The following is a 16,985-nucleotide window of genomic DNA, read 5'->3' as shown; positions in this document are numbered from 1 at the left end:
TACATTATTTACAGTTAAAAATGTCCCCGATTTACAATAGACTTTACAAAGGAACGACATAACTGTACTAATATTTACACAACAATTAGGAGAGAATATAATTAGCTACTTGTTTATTTGTCTTTTTTCAACGATGCAAATGGATCTGTCCATGACTTGAAACCACCGGGTTGAATGGACTCTTTATCAACTCCTTTACGATTCCTTTCTTGAATCCGACCTAAGAAAATAAAATAAAACAAATCAAAATCAATTTAGTTTTCTAATAAAATATATTCCAAGTGAATCAGATTAAGGAAAGATCTGTGACAATCTCACAAATAAGCTTCCAAGTCACTGAATTTTCGATTGTATCATACTGAACACTTTTGAACAATAAATAAACAGTAAAAATTTCATGAAAAATACAGAATTTCAATGAATTAACTTTACTTACGATATTCAGCATTTCTTGATTTCGGAAAAAAATAAAGTGGATAAATGGAGCCGATGATCACACCAGCGACTATTAAAACCAGATTACGACCCTTACCTACCTTCCATGTAGACAACCTGATAGACATGGATATAAAATAATCAACCAAATAATCTGAACAAAACAAAATAACACAATTAAAATGAATTAAATTCAATCAAAGACAAAAATGAAAATTTTCAAAACATAAACAACCACAAATTTAGAGACTTTTTCTCCCGCTAGATGGCACTGAAATTCATTCGTTAATTTAAATCAATTAATTTTTAATTAAAAGAGATTATGATGATTGATTGAATATTAATCGATTGAGAATTAAGTTCAACACAATGAGAAATTAAAAATTGAATATTCAATCAGTTGGTTCTAAGCAATTAGAATAATCTTTTTTTCTATTGGAATTTTTTTCAACATTGAAGATTAGGAGAAAGTCCCTGAAGATTTAAATCCTAAATTTCCACATGGTTTTGGTCAGAATTTTGTTTGAATATAAATTGGAATAGAATTTGTTTTCTAATTGTTTTTTTCTCTTGATTTAAATTGTTTTGTGTTAATTTGTTGAACCATGGGTAAGAAAGCTACTGCCCGGAAGACACTTCCTTCTCATAAAAGAGTCTACATGACTCGAAGTCGGGCCATGCAACGGCTCCAATTATCATTGAAGGATTTCAGGCGTTTGTGTATTTTAAAAGGTGTTTATCCGGTTGAACCGAAAAAGATTAAAAAAGGAATGACTCGAGGTAAAACATACTATTTACGAGATGATATTAGGTATCTTGGTCGTGATCCGGTAATCTGGAAATTCTGGGAATATAAAACATTTCTTAGAAAGATGACTCGAGCAAACGCCCGGAAAGATGAACACAAATTAGCAACTCTACGAGATAATGTGCCGACATACAAAATGGATCATATTGTTAAAGACAGATATCCAACGTTTATTGATGCTCTTAAAGACTTGGATGATGCTTTATGTATGTGTTTTCTTTATGGAAATTTCTCCAAAATCAAAGGTGTTCCTGTAGAGATAGTTGATCTTTCTAGACGGTTAACACTTGAGTTCATGCACTATGTTATTGAGTCTAGATCATTGAGAAAGGTTTTCATCTCAATTAAGGGTTATTATTATCAAGCGGAGATAATGGGCCAAACAATAACATGGATTGTTCCCCATCAATTCGTTCTGTTGGTAAGTTTTTTTTTAGTCAATTCTAACTGTCAATTTAAATCTGGTTCGTCCCTATTTCATTTATAGTAAATATCTAATATTAATTTTTCTGTTCTTCTTTCCAAAGTCTAATCCCGAAGTTGACATGAGAGTCATGAGATCCTTCACTGAATTTTACATCACTCTTCTTGGATTTGTTAATCATAAGCTTTTCTCTAGTATCAACATGTATTATCCTCCAAGAGTAAGTTCTTCATCATCATTGTCTCATATTGAATTTACATTTTATTAATGATGATTTTTTTAATTACAGCTTAGCCTTGCTAAAGAGATGGATAAGGAAATAATCACTGGAGAGGATAAACTACATGCTATGTATGAATATGTTGGATCATTAAATAGATCATTACCACGCCGAAAAGAAGATATTCCTGCGGAGAATAAACCAGATGAGTTTGAAGAAGATGAAGAAGAAGAAGAGGGTGGAGAAGAAGGTAAAGAAGAGAGTAAAGAAGGTGAAGAGGAAAAAAAGAAGAAGAAAACAATATCATATCATCAGCTGGTTAAACAACAAAACTTATTTAAAGGTCTTAAATTTTTCCTTGGCCGTGAAGTACCTCGAGAATCATTGACATTTGTGATAAGATCTTTTGGCGGACAAGTTTCATGGGACAAAATTTCATTCGTCGGTGCCACTTACAGCGAAGCCGATACTACCATAACTCACCAGATTGTTGATAAAGAAGTGATACCCAACAAATACATGAATCGCTACTACATTCAACCGCAATGGGTTTACGATAGTGTTAATGCTCGAACTTTACTTCCAGTCGAAAATTATTTCCACGATGTAGTCTTACCTCCACATTTATCTCCATTTGTAGAAATGAAGGAAGGCAGTTATGTGCCACCGAGCATTTCTTACCAACAAAATAACGCCTTTGGTGAACGACAGGGAACAGAAGAGAACGACGATGAAGAAAGTGGAGAAGAAACTGAGGAGGAAGAGCCTGAAAATAAAGTCGAACATCATATTAAGGAATTAAAGATGAAAGTAAAAGCAGGTAAAGAAGTGAAAACAGATCGAAAACGTAAGGTAGAAGAAGAGAAAGCCGAAGAAAAGAGACTTGCTGTCATGATGATTCCAAAGAAACGAAAACGATTGTACGATAAAATCATGTATGGAAAACGACGAAATGTCCGAACCGCTGAAAAGCTCAAGGAGAAACGCGAAAAGTACGAGGCTTCCCAAGGAAAACAGACCAATCAAAACAATAAATCTAAAAACAAAACAGCAATGAAAAGAAAACGACAACATTGATCATCGCATCTATTCAAGCAATCGGATTATCTTCATCTTGATGCTACTAGAAACACAAATTCACTTTTTATCAACTTCGTGCCTTTCGGACTCCAGTCAATTGGTCAATTATTTGAATCCCTTTTCGATTTTGATCAATTGCTTGTAAATAAACGCGCTAATTAATGGTTTATTAAGACGTTCAATCAATCATGATAATGGTATATAAATAAGTTAACAGTGATTCAAGTTTTTGTGATTAAATGGCTCGGATAAGAAAAAAAATCCCAGAATTAATTGTTAAGTGTAAATCCCTTGTTATTGATCACCTCATTAATCAATATGATCGCGTCAATAGTTTCAACCTTTTCATGAACAAGGATCATTTTTATCAAAGATTATTAATATGATTTAACTGTTTGATAGTTTCAAATGTTAACTCGCGATTAGTTGGTCATTTAAACGTCAACTGTTGAATTGATGTGTTCGACTCATCAATTAGTAACCATTGGTGAACAATTAACTTTAAATCAATAGGATTATTACACATCATTTAACTTTATTGTGTTAATCATTTTTTTTTTTCATCAAAATCGTTTCCAAATCATTAATCATTTTCACTGGAAAAGGTAATCAAAGTTTAAGAAACAAATGATTGTGTCTCTTGGAAGTAAATGATTATTGTTATAAATTAAGTTAATGGCATTTCCTTCATCATGTTTTGGTTTCCAATTCTTTATCTTCATTAACTTTTTCATCTTCTTGGATAATTAATGTAATTAAATCACAGCGAGAAATGGGAAAGAGAAAAAAATGGCAAATTGTTTCGTTTACAAAATTAACATTCTGTGTAACATATTAAAATGAGGACAATGAAGTCTTATTTTTCATTGATTTAAATTGCAATCCGATTAGAGTTGATTCATTAGATTTAATCTGGATCAATAATAATAAAATGATTAGTTGATGTTTTTCAGTTGAACAGTGACTAGGATATACATATTAATGAATATGTTTAAAAGAACCAAAGGAACCAAAGGTAATTAAGATTATGATTCGAATGAGTTGATCAAAATTAAGAGAGAAGATGAAAAGTTGTTGATGATTGTTGATTCTCTCTGGATTTTTAGGTTGGAAACGGAGAGATTAAGAATCTTGGGGAAAGGATTATCTTCGAAGTATCATCACAAAATCCATTTTGAATGTAGACTTGATTTGCTTGATAAAAGTTATATAATAGTAATGAAGAATAGAACAATTGATGAGAAGAGAAAAGCTTAATTGTGAGCATTAATCTTTAGAAATGTTATTCATTATTTCAACCTTTTGGAAATGAAGGTAATCAAGATTTGACTGAGAATAGAAAGCAACAAAAATCCTAAAATCAATTTGATTTGCTGAGAATTACCAAGTAATCCAACAATTTCTGAGTTGCTTTGGGATGTTGATTGTTTCGTCTTCCCTTGTTGTAGACTTTTTGGTTGATTGGAGGCATTAGGATGAAGTTGTTTCTCAATGGTGCATAATTTATCATGAAGTAAATTCAATTTATCGACAATTTGTTCAATTTGTCCTTTTCCAGCTAAAAGAAGGTTGGTTTCAGTTCGATTCTCGAGATGCGAATTCGAGGTTGCCGATACTGAACTATGTTCACTGCCTAAGCTTTCAGTCTTCTGGTCTCTGGGTGATTTGGGAGATCGATGAGTGGACAATCGAGCAGCAGTCAATGGATTATCGATCGAAACAACTGAACTGGTTCGACAAGCAACTGTTGGTGTTTTATGACGAGTTTTGGTTTGGATTTGAAAGTTTCGTTCGTATTGTAATACATCCGTTCGTTGATCCCATGGACGTGAATCGAGATGTTTGTAAACCCAATCACCGCTACACAGATCGTGGATAAAATTGCGAGAAGTCCAAGATTCTTTGTTCATTAATCGTTCTCTTGCCCCTCGGCGTTGCTCTTCTTCAAGAATGGTCTTCTCATCAGTTGCGGCAATTTGATCGCCTTTAATTATTGCATTGGTTACATTTCTCCAAAGTTTGTCTGATTCAAAATCTTCTTGGGAATCTAATGGAACCAGAAACCTTTTGAGTCTACAATTTCTTACTTCCGGTGTAACCTCCCACAGAACAGATTCTTGACCAGTTCGTTTGTCTTTCACTTTGATCAGGGTGTCCCAATGTCCATCCAGAGTGCATAAAGTTTCCTTTCAAGTTTTATTTTACCGACAACATTATTACACAGTTCAGATCCTCCAAGGAAAGGTTTCAATTTGAATTCCATTTCAGTACAATAGCCCGTTTTTTCACATTTAATGTCAACCTTACCTCCCAATTCTAGACTCAGATTCCCCATCAGGATACCTTTACAGTGAGCATAGGGCATTGTTAGGTGTAGTCTTCACCACGGGTGAGAAAGGTTAGCTTAGCAGTGCCATTTAAAATGGCAGAAACTGAATTACCATAGAACTTTGATTTAGCAAGTATACTTCCTGATATACAGTAACCATCTTTCCTGTTAGTTACATAGAAGGTGCTGATTGGTGGATGATGGGAAACTTGCTCGGAAATATAAAAGGTTCGACTATCGGTTTCCGGATGAGCCCAATAACAGCGGAAACACTCACCCAAAATTGGATTGTAAGGTTTTTTGAGACCTTTGGGTTTCTTGTAGAAACCGGAAAGATACCATTTGACCACTTTTTTCATTCGTATTAATGGATCTTCCTCGATAACCGCTTTAGAAAGGATATCACAGTGGTAATAGTAGTCACTTAATTTGTCTAGAAATGATCGAGGTTCCAATATGAAAGTGGGTAGAACAACTTTCGAAAGATCCATTCCAGGTCGAACTTGTTTCAATAAACTCCATAGTAAAGATTTGTTCTCTTCAGCTACCTCTTCGGTTTGACATTCTTCGCCCATGGTTGACACATCTTCTGTAATCTCTTCAACGTAATTAGTCTCAATTATCGTCTCTTCAATTGATTGGCTTAAATTAAAGCCAAGTGTTCCACCGATGGATTGTTTAATTGCTCGAGATGGTCGTGGTTCATGTATACTAATGGTACTTGAATCAGAATCAGTTGAATGGTGTCCTTGAGAAGCTGTATCAGGATTTTCTTCATGATCAGTTTGCGTATCATCTTCCAAATCATGATCTTTAAAGTGACGCTCAATTTCACTTTCATCTAAATCTAATTTAGCTGATGTTGGTGGGGAACAATCTTCAGCTGAAGAATTTAAATTACTAATGAAAGAGTTTAAAGTGTCTCGAGGGTTACCCCCACTTCTCATCAATACAATTGAACAATTAAGAGAAACTTCTATCGCTTTCATCCAATTGAGACCTGCTTGTTCAGATGGAGCTCTAAAAATAAGATAGTTCATCGGTAAAGGCTGTACAATGGCACCGAATGATTCACCGCGAGGACCACGAGGAGCCCAAATAGTTTGATCCAAAGGGTTAAAAAGTTTGAAACAAAATCCATCCTTTTAGAAGGTCTTTCAATTATCTCACATATTCAGTAAAATGGTTCCAACCCAATATCCGCTTTTATGAGTCTTGGAATTTTTGTAAAGAACCAGAAGACCAGGTTTAAGCTCACAGTAAAGTTTTGTCCAACTTTTGAGTGTCCCCCTGACTTTAAGCCAGTCCGCCATCACGAGAACTGTTGGATCGTTTAAAATGGAAAGTAATTCTTCAACGGCCTTCTTTTTCTGCTTCTGGTATAATCGTTTACTGTCCTTATAAGAGTCACGCTTAATTGATCCAGGTGGAATTACCTCATAATTAATATTAGCTGTTAATGAGGTGGGAGTGGTAGGTGATAGAGGATCACTGGCATTATTGGATGAGATGGATGAAGTAGACATTGTTGTCTTTAATGATTGGTGGGGATGAGGATGTGATGAGTGTACATGATGGTGGCTGTTGATTGGAGCCAAGTTGATGGTATGATCATTGTTTCCCGTAGATGTTGTTGGTTGTGGAGAGGAAGATGATACTGGTTCATTTGATGATGTAGGTAAAGATGATAAAGTTGGTACAGTTGTTGATGTGGTGATACCATCACTAGAAGCCATATTATTTAATTGTAGTAAATGTTAAGAAGGTTAATAGATGAATGAAACTTTGATCACAATTTTATGATGAAGGTGATGACGACAACATTGATGTTGATAATTTGAGATAAATATTTCCTTTGTATTTCCTGTTAGTTCATAAAAATAACCAACACACAGATAAAAGATGAGAAATAAAATATCATCCAGGTTGATTGAAGCATGATGTCAATAATAATCTCGAGTAATGGGAATTGTTCATTCTCATCCAAGTAAAAAATACGAAAATAAAACACACAAACACAGACAACTAAAACCAATAAGATATTGAAACACTAGAAGAAGAAGAAAAAGAAAAATATAAAATGAGAAGAAAAACAAAACAAAAGCTTGAGATTGAGAGAGATGAAAATAAGTGGAAAGGAAATAACAACAAGGAAAGATGAAGGCAAAAGAAGGAAGAAACCAGAGAAAAAGGTAAACAAATGATAGTCAGAATTTTAAGAAAAGACGACAGCAGAGAGAGAGAGAGAGAGAAGAAGAAGAGAGAAAGAAAATTGTAAAAAAGAATAAAATTTATCAACTTACCTTGAACAGGAGAGATTGATGATTATCCAACAATAGAATAGAAATAAAGAAAAATATATCAGCTAAAAGCAATTAGTGAATCATGATAGACTCTATTGGAAATGTTGGTTTTGTAATATGAATATTATTGATGACTGATGATGATAATGATGACAATTACAATAACAGTTTAATAACGATCAAGATGATGGATAAAAAAGGTGGTGGAAGTAAACTAAAGATGATAAATAAAAGGTATTAATCTGTATTGATTAACGTAATCAGATGATTAAAGGGAAACATGAACAAGAGACATGCTCATATAAACAAAGTTCATTTAATTGAAATCCAATTACTTTTTAAAGTGTATTGTTAATTAGGTAGAGTAACATGATATTGGATTACACCAACATTCACAATAACAATTAATAAATTAAACAGACAATTAAAGAGTCAATTGAAAGTCTAACAGTTGAAGAGAAAAAAATTAATTAAGGAAATGAAACTTGTTTTCATTTATTTTTTTTTCTCTTCTTGATTGAGCTGAGTGAGAATATTTTTTTTCTTCAACTAGATGGCGACACTTTAAGAGAATTTAAAACATGACAAAGAATGGAAATTAATTAATTTCTGTTAATTGTTAAGTAATTGGATCATTTTTCTTTATCATTTATTAATTGTTATCTTTTTAAGTTTGTGAATTATTCAGGATCAGGATTCTATATAGTAAGTATTGTTTTTTACTTTAGAAATTTGTATCAATTGTCTTTTCTTTAAGAAGGTTTTCTTTTCCTTATTTATGACTAAAGGTTATCACATGTTGAATTGATTTCTATTTTTGTTTTGATTGTTATTATTTATTTATTGATTAGATTTTTATTTTTAGAAACAATTAAGAGATGCCTATGACGGAGAAGGATATTGCTGATCAAATTAAAGTGTTGACATCTCAGCTTGGACTGATTAAAGATCAATGTAAATTATTGGAAGATGAATTGAAACGACTTGAAATGGAAAGAGAGCAAATCAAAATGAAAGAGTTAAAGGAAGAAGAGGAAAAAGAGGTTAAAGAACATCAATGTCAATGTCAATGTCAACAATTAGCAGTTGATGATTGGAGAATAATTCATTTAAAAGAAAATCCAGTTGACAATAGGATCAATCGAGACTGGGAACATTATCGATTTCTCAAAGCAGAGAATAAAAAACTCGCCGCCCGATTGGAAATAATTGAAGCTGGTCAGGTTGCCGACATCACTCGAATGGTCAATGAAGAGATTAATTATAGTTCGGAGATTGAACGTCTCAAAATAGCCTTACAAATATCCGAATCAAAGAGAGGAAAATACATTGAGGAGTGTAAAAAGCAAATCAAAGAATTGAAAGAAGCATTTCTAAGTCTAACTGGATGCCGAATCGAATTCACTTCCAATGGTTACAAGGTGTCGTTCCTTTACGCTGAGAATCAAGCATCGGATTTATTATTGTTCAAAATGGAAAACAAAGAGCTCGAACTATTGGAGAATGATTTTTCGAAAAGCCTGAAAACTTTTGTCCATCGTTATCTTGTCCAGCACGATAGTTACCCGGCATTTATTGCCGCAATAACATTACACTTATTCAAGAAATCATTTAATGTTGAATAAGTTGTTTTATATTTTTTATCGAGTTAATCAATTCTGCCTAAAGTTAATTTTTTCAATTTCATATTCTTGATTATATTTTTAATTTTTAATTTCTCTTCGCAATGATCTCAATCAAATACCATCACATTCAATCAAAATTTCTGAAAAGAGACAATTAATCTATTGGAACAGAGTAACAATTTCTTTTAACTACTAATACTCATTTCGATTTTGTTAAAAATCAATTATTTGTATCCAAATGTTGGTCCAACTTTGAAATTCAATTTCCATTTTATAAAATGATTAAAGTTTTTCGTATATCGTTTCTTTATTGAAAAAGAATCTCGACTATTGACAATCGATTGATCTAATTACATTTAAGAGTAAGAAGATTTGAAATTGTTCATCTAACTATTGTCTGAGAAATTTTCAGACAATTTATGTGAATTTATATATAAATAGTGTGAATTTTGTTAATTTTGAGCAAATCGAAATTATTAATAATATAAGGCAATGATTGTTGCTTTGATTCGTTCGAGTCCTTAGACTCTTAATCATTTAAGGAACCATAATTGCTCCTTTGGCTTCTTGGGTTTTGGCCTCGATTTCTTTGGTCCAATCATGTTTACCAATTCTTGTAATTGTTTCGATTAGAATTTTTTTTGACACATCGGCGAGTAATTTGAGTCGACCCATAACCAGATCAACAGTGACCGATTCACCTTCATCTTCGTGCCAACAATCATAATCAGTAACTAAACCAATTGAATTGTAAAATAATCCTGCCTCAGCAGCTAATACAACTTCAGGAAAGGTTGTCATGCCGATGATATCACCTCCCCATGATTTATAAAGCCTCGATTCGGCCAGGGTGGAGTAACGAGGACCTTCAACGACAACAATACAAGCACCGGAACGATAATCAGCTCCAACTGATTTACAAGCATCGGCGATAATTGATTGGACTGTTTTATTAAAGGCATGAGCTTGGGAATGTGAGCCACTTTATGAAATGTCGCTAATCGTGATACAGTCCTACAAGAAATTATGAAGGAAAAATATTAATATTAATAGCAAATATTGAAACGGTAACAATTAACACCTATCAATATATTGATCAACGATGGCGATCATTCCTGGTTTGTAATTTTCTTGTAACGATCCACAGGCATTTGTAACCAGAACATGAGTACAACCGAGTTGCTTCAATGTCCAAATATTGGCTCGATAATTAATATCGGATGGATTTCGATCATGTTTAGCTCCATGACGACTCATAATAACTACTTCAACATTGCCAATTTTACCGGTGGTAACAACATCATCGGATGGTTTACCAAAAGGTGTGGGACTCGTATTAACCTTGACAATATCTTTAACAATGTTGATATCAGCATCTAATCCCGTTCCACCAATAACACCGATTTTAACCATGGTTGAAATTGAAAGAAATTAACTGACAAAAGAAAAACGAAATCAAATTCACAGGTTAATAAAAAGCAAAAACAGAATAAAAAGTAAATAGTTTAGCTATTGATCTGATGAAGAATCAATAACCATTTAACATTGAAGATGAAATATTTATAATTACCAATTAATTGAGATAAGTGAGTTTCAAAATCACTATAGTAATTTAATCTCAAATTGATTACAGTTAATTAAGTAGAAGAATAGTAATACTATTGAGATTAAGATTAATATTTCTCAATACTTTACGTCGATTATTGGATATCAAAGATAAAGTATCTCAAAAGATACTATTCAAAGCTTTAATCTATCACCAAGATTAATTAACTACTCACAAATTGTAATAATTAACAATCAATAATAACAATTAGATGACTTGAAATCCAACCAAATTCGTTGGTAACCAGATAAAGTCATCAAATTAACGAGTTTATCAATCAAATCACAAATTAGAAAATTTTACAACAAACTCACTCCTTCAATTCACAGAAAAACAATCAAATTAAAATTAAACTAAATCACCAAGATACAAAAATTAACTAATCAACTTAATTCTGTTTTGATTAATAGCCAAAAATAGAAAACATGATTTTCTATAAATCGAATGTTCAAAATTTTTTGTTCTTCTCCCATAGATGTCGCCACTTTTTTTGTTTTGATTCTTTTTTCTTATTCACATTTTGTTGTTCATTGAATTTAATTTTTAATCCAATTATTTTCTTAAATTTTATATTCTTCTTTGATTGTTTTCTTTTTTATTTGGTCAATTGTTGTTCCAAGTTTACTTGGTTCTTTCTAGGTGCTCATGGGATTACAATGTCTTCATCTTTTCCTTTGGTTAAGTTGATAAGTTTAGCTGTTCGTCAAATGAGTAAACCGTTAGCTAATCGAATCAAGGAGAAAGCTAAATCAAGTCTATTCTTCCGTACCTACATTTGTATGCCTCCGGCTCAAACTTATCATTGGATTGAAGTGAATGTTAAAATGAAATTACTCAATTTAGGTAAACCCAATCAGGTGACCAAACTCAATGAAAATTCTGCAATTGAACTTGGAGCTGAACTGCTGGGTGAATCTATCATTTTCTGTATTGCTGTTATCACTGTTACATTAGAGTTCATGAGGTATTTTTATTTTCAATTGTCTATTCTATTTCTTATTAATATGTATTGTCATTTTTTACTCTGATTTGCTAATATTTTAATGTTCTTCTCCAATTTAGACAAGCTCGGAAAGCCAATAATGAAGCTGTTAAAACGGAAGAACGATGGTCAAGTACTGAAGAGAAAATGAGCCAAGTTGAGGAGCAGATAAAGAGACTCAACAACATTTAGATTCGTTAATTAAATTATTAGAAGAAAAGAATAAATCATTTCTTGATCCATTGAAAAAAATTTTACCTGTAAAAGTTTAGAATAGTTAAATTACTGTTAGTATATAAACCAATATGAAAGTGTATTCATTTTACTCTGTGATTGTGTAAATATATTTTTGTTAATAGACTAATTAACTTTAATTTAATTACACAAGTATAAAGATAATTATTTAGAGTGATTGTATTATGTATGAAATTTTCCAACATTTCCAAGAGAAGATATTTTTCCAAACTGAGACTCGACTTTCAATTGAAAGGCTCCAATCAACGGAGGACAAATCAACGAAATTGTGTCAAAGATACTCGATCATTCATCAACCAGCTTATTGTGAACTCTCATCAGGCTTTTAAAATATTTAACTGTTTTCACCTTCAATTCAAGAGTCGCATCCTCATCACAGACCAAAGTTGTATTCGGGTGCATTTGAAGAGCAGAAACAGTCCATATGACTTACACCCTCTTCGATAGCTTTATATAAGGCAAACGATTTAGCCGCTCAGTAATCAGAATCATCACTTCTCTGGCATCCATGACCGTTCCAACACCCACGGTTAACGCTTCATGGGAACCTTTGATACATCATTGGCAAAGAAACGCATTGGCCAGAATTGTGTCCATGGCAAGAGTCTTAAGCCGTGTTCGAGACGTTAAACTTGACCCTGGTTCGTTGAAAGCAATATGTCCATCAGGTCCAATTCCTCCGACAAACAATTCTATTCCACCAGAATCGACAATTTTCTTCTCGTAAGCCACATTCAGCCTCCAAATCGGACGCGTTCCCGTCAAGAATATTAACATTAACGGGATCAATGTCAATATGTTTAAAGAAATTGTTGAACATAAATGAATGATAACTTTCGGATGATCTCTTGGTAATCCAACATATTCATCCATGTTAAAGGTTCGTACATATTTAAATGAAATTGATCCTTCTTTATAAAAATTGATCAACTGTTTATAAGTACCAAGAGGTGTACTACCGGTCGGTAGGCCAAGATTGAAGAAACGATCAGGTCCAGGGTTGAATAACTTTATCCGCTTACGAATATACTTGGCAGTCCAAAGAGCGACATCGTCACTATTATCCAATATAATTAATCTCATATTAAATTATTAATAAGGTTGAAGATTATAAAGTCAAGTTGTTACTCAAATAAAGAAAAGGTTATAGAAAATATAATGAGATAATTGATTAACTGTGATGGAAAAAAAAATTAATCGAAATTATCTCGATCAAAACAATCTCTCTCTCTCTCCCTGAAACTGTGAGACAAATCAGGTTACACTGATTCCATTTCAATCATAATTGTCTCATTGAGAATCAACTAATCACTAGTTCAATGGTCTCAATTACCATCAATTATTTAGATACTTTATTAATAAATCACAATCAAAGAGATTCTCAATTGAAGATGAGTGAAAATAAAGTTTCCATGGTTACACTTCACTTATCAATACGAATGAGCAAACGCTCAAAATGTTACATTTAAATACTAATATTTATTAATAGAATTTGTTTTTATCAATTACAATTTGTTTCTTTTCGTCCATTAACATTCAATCTTTTCGATTGTTGTCCCAATTTATTTCCATATTATCGTAATTATCTCGAGCTGAATACATGAGTTATTGGATTGGATTCTATTGCTGTGAACAGTTGATGAACATTTGAATTCTGGTTCGTCTACGAATTTTTTTATCTTTTCGTTGGTTTTTTTTATTTTCTCTCAACTTGTCAGGTAAATCTTATTATTAATCTTCTTTATCCATATTATCTTATTATTTTCTAGTTGAATTGACAGAGGAGCCTCAACGTTTGTATTGGACGAGAAGAAAAGTTTAAATTTCCATCAACGAGATAATTGATTGACTAATTTGCTGATCGATTTTGAAAATGGTTCTTGTTTGTGTTGTTTGCCGAAAGATGAACTTTACTCCTGGAAATGAGCCAGTCGAATGTGCAAAGTGCCACAAATTGTACCATCAAAAGTGTCATAAACCACCAATTAGAGACACCGATGTTATTGGTCCTCGAACGAAATGGTTCTGTGTCAAGTGTATGAAAAAAATGTTCTCGACTGGTAATAAATGAGTTAACAGAAGAAAAAACAACTAAATCTAATTAACGGGTATTCAATTTATAATAAATTTATTCGAAAATCATTTAAATGTCCTAAATTTCGTCTTGTAAAAAATTCGTAACTGTATTATGATAATAAAGAAAACTTAACTAAATGCCAATCGAACGAACGAAAATACTTATAACGATTCCAACGATTCAACTTATCTCGTTTTAATTACAATTTCGAAATTAATTTCGATTAACTTTAATTCTGTTCACTTTTTATACTCATTTAGGTTTCGCGCTGTAAACTATTGATTTTTTTTCTTCTTTCTCTCTCATTCTCTCCCTCTTTTTCTCATCTTCTTCATCCTGTTCATCTTTATTTTCTCTCCCTCTCTCACTTTCCTGGAGAGTTTTCGTTTGGAATTGATTTAAATTGTTATTTCCATTAATTGCCATCAATCTATTTGGTCTAATGATCAGTGATTGTCAATTGATCCATTAAAACACTTTAATCAGTTCCAGTGAAAATTGTGATTTGAATCTTTGCCTTTGTTGTCAATCTGAAGCCTCAATCACCCAATTGATTAACCAGTTTTTCCCTATTTTTATCAAATCATAATCTCGATATTATTTTATCATTTGAAATCATCATTAGAGATTTGATCTCGTCTTCTTCCTCTGTGAATTTGCTTATGTGTCGCTGGTGATTTTGTTTTCCTTTCCTTCAAATGGACCAACTAACATTTTATAGTAAAATTGCTTGGGTAAGTTTAATGGTCTCTAATTAGATTGAGAGCAACTGATTGAATAACAAGTTCACCATCAACAATCAGTTGATTAGTTTAATAATCTTGTTAGGAAATGTTGTAATCAAGTTTGTACCAGTTACCAGTTATATCCTTGAAAATTTACTCAATTTACAATTGATTTTGTTGGAAAGACAAATTCAAATGTGTTGATTGTTATTGTTTTCACAATTTGATGGGGCAATTTGTCATTTGCTATTGATCAATTAATATAAACACTTTGTAAACAATTAATTATATTTCTCTTTTACTCTTTTCCAGGAATATATTCAACCCTATGCTGAGATAGTTCAAGATTCATTGCAAGTACAAAAATCGAGGTTCAACTTTATCGCTGGTAAACATGAGCCTTTTACTTTGGTCGCCGTTACTTCAATCGTTTGGTTTATTCTGGTCAAAATTTGGTTAACCTTTAAACCCGATGTCAATGAAGACTACTGGTCAATATTTAAAAGAAAGTTGACCCAAGTTGTACTCAAAATTCCTGGTATCGGGTCACTTGCCAGGAAGGAGATTAATAAGGTTTTAGATGTGATTGATGAAGAGCTGATGGGCATCTACAAGAATCGACCTTTTCAGACCAATTTACCCGACCGAGGATTAGATGTAAATAAAGTGATGGAAATGGTTGACAATTATTTGTCAATTGGTTCAGTCAAATGGCAGGAAGGAAGAGTTTCTGGCGGAATTTACAGCGATCAAAAAGATACGGCGTTTTTAGATTTGATGGCTGATGTTTACCGGAAAACGGCTTATACTAATCCGTTACATGCCGATGTTTTTCCTGGTATCAGGAAAATGGAAGCCGAAATTGTTAGAATGACATGTAACCTTTACAAGGGAGGACCTGATGCTTGTGGAGTTGTTTCCACCGGGGGAACGGAGAGTATTGTCCTAGTTGTAAAAGCTTATCGAAATTACGCCAAATATGTTAAAGGAATTCGTAATCCTGAGATAATAGTGCCAATCACTGGTCATCCTGCTTTCGACAAGGCTGCAGAGATTTTAAAAGTGCAAATTCGTCATGTTCCTATTGACCCGGAGACGAAAAAAGTTTACATCCGAAAGATGAGAAGTGCCATTAACAGTAATACCTGTTTACTTGTTGGATCCGCTCCAGCATTTCCTCACGGTATTTTTGACCCAATCGAAGAGATCGCCAAGTTGGGTCAACGTTACAATATCCCAGTCCATGTAGACGCTTGTCTTGGGGGATTTTTAAATCCATTTGTGGCTGAGGCTGGTTTCAAAGTCGACGAGAGATTTGACTTTAGTGTCTCTGGAGTAACAAGCATCACCGCTGATACGCACAAATATGGTTACGCTCCCAAAGGAACCTCTGTAGTTATGTATGCCAATGAAGAGCTAAGACGTTACCAATATTTCGTTACACCCGACTGGCCTGGTGGCCTTTATGCTTCCCCAACGATTCTTGGTTCCCGTCCTGGTGGTGTTATTGCTGATTGTTGGGCTAGTCTCATGTATCATGGACACGAGGGTTATGTCGAGAAGACTAGAAACATAATCGAGGTTACCCGATATTTTATTAAAAAAGCCGCTAAAATTGCTGGTATCAAGATTTGTGGTTCACCCAAATTGTCTGTGGTCGCTTTGTATTCAGATGATTTCAATGTATTCCAACTGAGCGATGGTCTCACTCAGAAGGGCTGGAACGTCAATGTCTTACAATTTCCTTCGGCTTTTCATATTTGCTTCACTCAGATGCACACGGCTAAAGGGTTATTGAGACTCTTTTGCAAGATATTGAGAAATTGCGACAAAACTTTACGCTGATCGAGGTAAATACGTCAAATTGGATGGACAAGCCGCTCTTTACGGATGTCCCAAAGTATTCAGACAGATCACTTGTCTCTACTTTCGCCAATCATTTCATTGATTCCTATTACTCGACTAAATACAAATAATTCTTATAAATCCTCTAGAAAAACACTCATGTCATTGAAATTTTAATTTAATAATAAAAAAGTTAATATTCTTAAACCAAAGTTTAATTGGAGAACTAGTTAAACTTAAATGACCAAACAATTACAAAATCTTCCATATT

At 33.1% G+C, this 16,985-nt stretch overlaps 6 protein-coding genes, 1 long non-coding RNA gene and 2 pseudogenes across 8 annotated transcripts; 5 read left to right on the top strand and 4 right to left on the bottom strand.

The window, feature by feature from the left end:
* Nucleotides 1–31: 31 nt before the first annotated feature.
* On the bottom strand, nt 32–612 carry LOC128389243 (small integral membrane protein 20-like). Its single transcript, XM_053348787.1, has 2 exons — nt 437–612; nt 32–220 (listed from the first exon to the last, which is right to left on the bottom strand). Exons 1-2 carry the CDS (start codon nt 561–563, stop codon nt 114–116), a joined length of 234 nt encoding a protein of 77 aa, XP_053204762.1. The 5' UTR covers nt 564–612; the 3' UTR covers nt 32–113.
* Nucleotides 613–914: 302 nt separating this feature from the next.
* On the top strand, nt 915–3,255 carry LOC128389251 (pescadillo-like). Its single transcript, XM_053348793.1, has 3 exons — nt 915–1,664; nt 1,771–1,887; nt 1,957–3,255. Exons 1-3 carry the CDS (start codon nt 1,041–1,043, stop codon nt 2,962–2,964), a joined length of 1,749 nt encoding a protein of 582 aa, XP_053204768.1. The 5' UTR covers nt 915–1,040; the 3' UTR covers nt 2,965–3,255.
* A 599-nt stretch (nt 3,256–3,854) lies between these two features.
* LOC128389249 (oxysterol-binding protein-related protein 8-like) lies at nt 3,855–8,004 on the bottom strand. Its single transcript, XM_053348792.1, is given in 6 exon segments — nt 3,855–5,158; nt 5,161–5,337; nt 5,340–6,443; nt 6,446–6,468; nt 6,470–7,346; nt 7,600–8,004. Coding segments are annotated over 5 exon segments (2,769 nt in total). The 5' UTR covers nt 7,033–7,346; nt 7,600–8,004; the 3' UTR covers nt 3,855–4,256.
* A 154-nt stretch (nt 8,005–8,158) lies between these two features.
* LOC128389257 (uncharacterized) lies at nt 8,159–9,285 on the top strand. Of its 2 annotated transcripts, none has more exons than XM_053348797.1 (2): nt 8,159–8,304; nt 8,451–9,285. In XM_053348797.1, exon 2 carries the CDS (start codon nt 8,478–8,480, stop codon nt 9,222–9,224), a length of 747 nt encoding a protein of 248 aa, XP_053204772.1. In that variant the 5' UTR covers nt 8,159–8,304; nt 8,451–8,477; the 3' UTR covers nt 9,225–9,285. The 2 variants fall into 2 exon arrangements, with proteins under 2 accessions (XP_053204772.1, XP_053204773.1); XM_053348798.1 differs by having other exon boundaries at nt 8,170–8,304; nt 8,465–9,285.
* A 221-nt stretch (nt 9,286–9,506) lies between these two features.
* On the bottom strand, nt 9,507–10,766 carry LOC128389254 (S-methyl-5'-thioadenosine phosphorylase-like). The gene is given in 3 exon segments (XM_053348796.1): nt 9,507–10,192; nt 10,195–10,238; nt 10,306–10,766. Coding segments are annotated over 3 exon segments (807 nt in total). The 5' UTR covers nt 10,638–10,766; the 3' UTR covers nt 9,507–9,761.
* Nucleotides 10,767–11,354: 588 nt separating this feature from the next.
* LOC128389258 (optic atrophy 3 protein homolog) lies at nt 11,355–12,189 on the top strand. The gene is made up of 2 exons (XM_053348800.1): nt 11,355–11,794; nt 11,893–12,189. The coding sequence occupies exons 1-2, from the start codon at nt 11,487–11,489 to the stop codon at nt 12,002–12,004; spliced, it is 420 nt and encodes a 139-aa protein (XP_053204775.1). The 5' UTR covers nt 11,355–11,486; the 3' UTR covers nt 12,005–12,189.
* Nucleotides 12,141–13,473, bottom strand: LOC128389256 (glucosamine-6-phosphate isomerase 1-like; annotated as a pseudogene).
* Nucleotides 13,474–13,537: 64 nt separating this feature from the next.
* On the top strand, nt 13,538–14,287 carry LOC128389259 (uncharacterized). The gene is made up of 2 exons (XR_008325438.1): nt 13,538–13,724; nt 13,837–14,287. It is a non-coding gene; the product is annotated as an uncharacterized LOC128389259 (long non-coding RNA).
* Nucleotides 14,288–14,483: 196 nt separating this feature from the next.
* Nucleotides 14,484–16,966, top strand: LOC128389252 (sphingosine-1-phosphate lyase-like; annotated as a pseudogene).
* The last annotated feature ends 19 nt before the right edge of the window (nt 16,967–16,985 follow it).

This window comes from Panonychus citri, unplaced genomic scaffold (genome assembly GCF_014898815.1).
Source record: "Panonychus citri isolate SS breed McGregor unplaced genomic scaffold, ASM1489881v1 Contig00106, whole genome shotgun sequence".
NCBI lineage: Eukaryota > Metazoa > Arthropoda > Arachnida > Trombidiformes > Tetranychidae > Panonychus > Panonychus citri.
The sequence above is the reverse complement of the archived record's forward strand: the minus strand, read 5'-3'. Positions and strand labels throughout refer to the sequence as shown.

Excerpts from the sequence above, each read along its gene's own strand:
- LOC128389243 (XM_053348787.1), bottom strand. The coding sequence starts at position 563 with ATGTCTATCAGGTTGTCTACATGGAAGGTAGGTAAGGGTCGTAATCTG. Across the intron at positions 221-436 it reads ATCAAGAAATGCTGAATATC|GTCGGATTCAAGAAAGGAAT; the intron begins GTAAGTAAAGTT and ends TTATTTTCTTAG.
- LOC128389251 (XM_053348793.1), top strand. The coding sequence starts at position 1,041 with ATGGGTAAGAAAGCTACTGCCCGGAAGACACTTCCTTCTCATAAAAGA. Across the intron at positions 1,665-1,770 it reads CCCATCAATTCGTTCTGTTG|TCTAATCCCGAAGTTGACAT; the intron begins GTAAGTTTTTTT and ends TTCTTTCCAAAG. Across the intron at positions 1,888-1,956 it reads ACATGTATTATCCTCCAAGA|CTTAGCCTTGCTAAAGAGAT; the intron begins GTAAGTTCTTCA and ends TTTTAATTACAG.
- LOC128389257 (XM_053348797.1), top strand. The coding sequence starts at position 8,478 with ATGCCTATGACGGAGAAGGATATTGCTGATCAAATTAAAGTGTTGACA.
- LOC128389258 (XM_053348800.1), top strand. The coding sequence starts at position 11,487 with ATGTCTTCATCTTTTCCTTTGGTTAAGTTGATAAGTTTAGCTGTTCGT. Across the intron at positions 11,795-11,892 it reads GTTACATTAGAGTTCATGAG|ACAAGCTCGGAAAGCCAATA; the intron begins GTATTTTTATTT and ends TCTCCAATTTAG.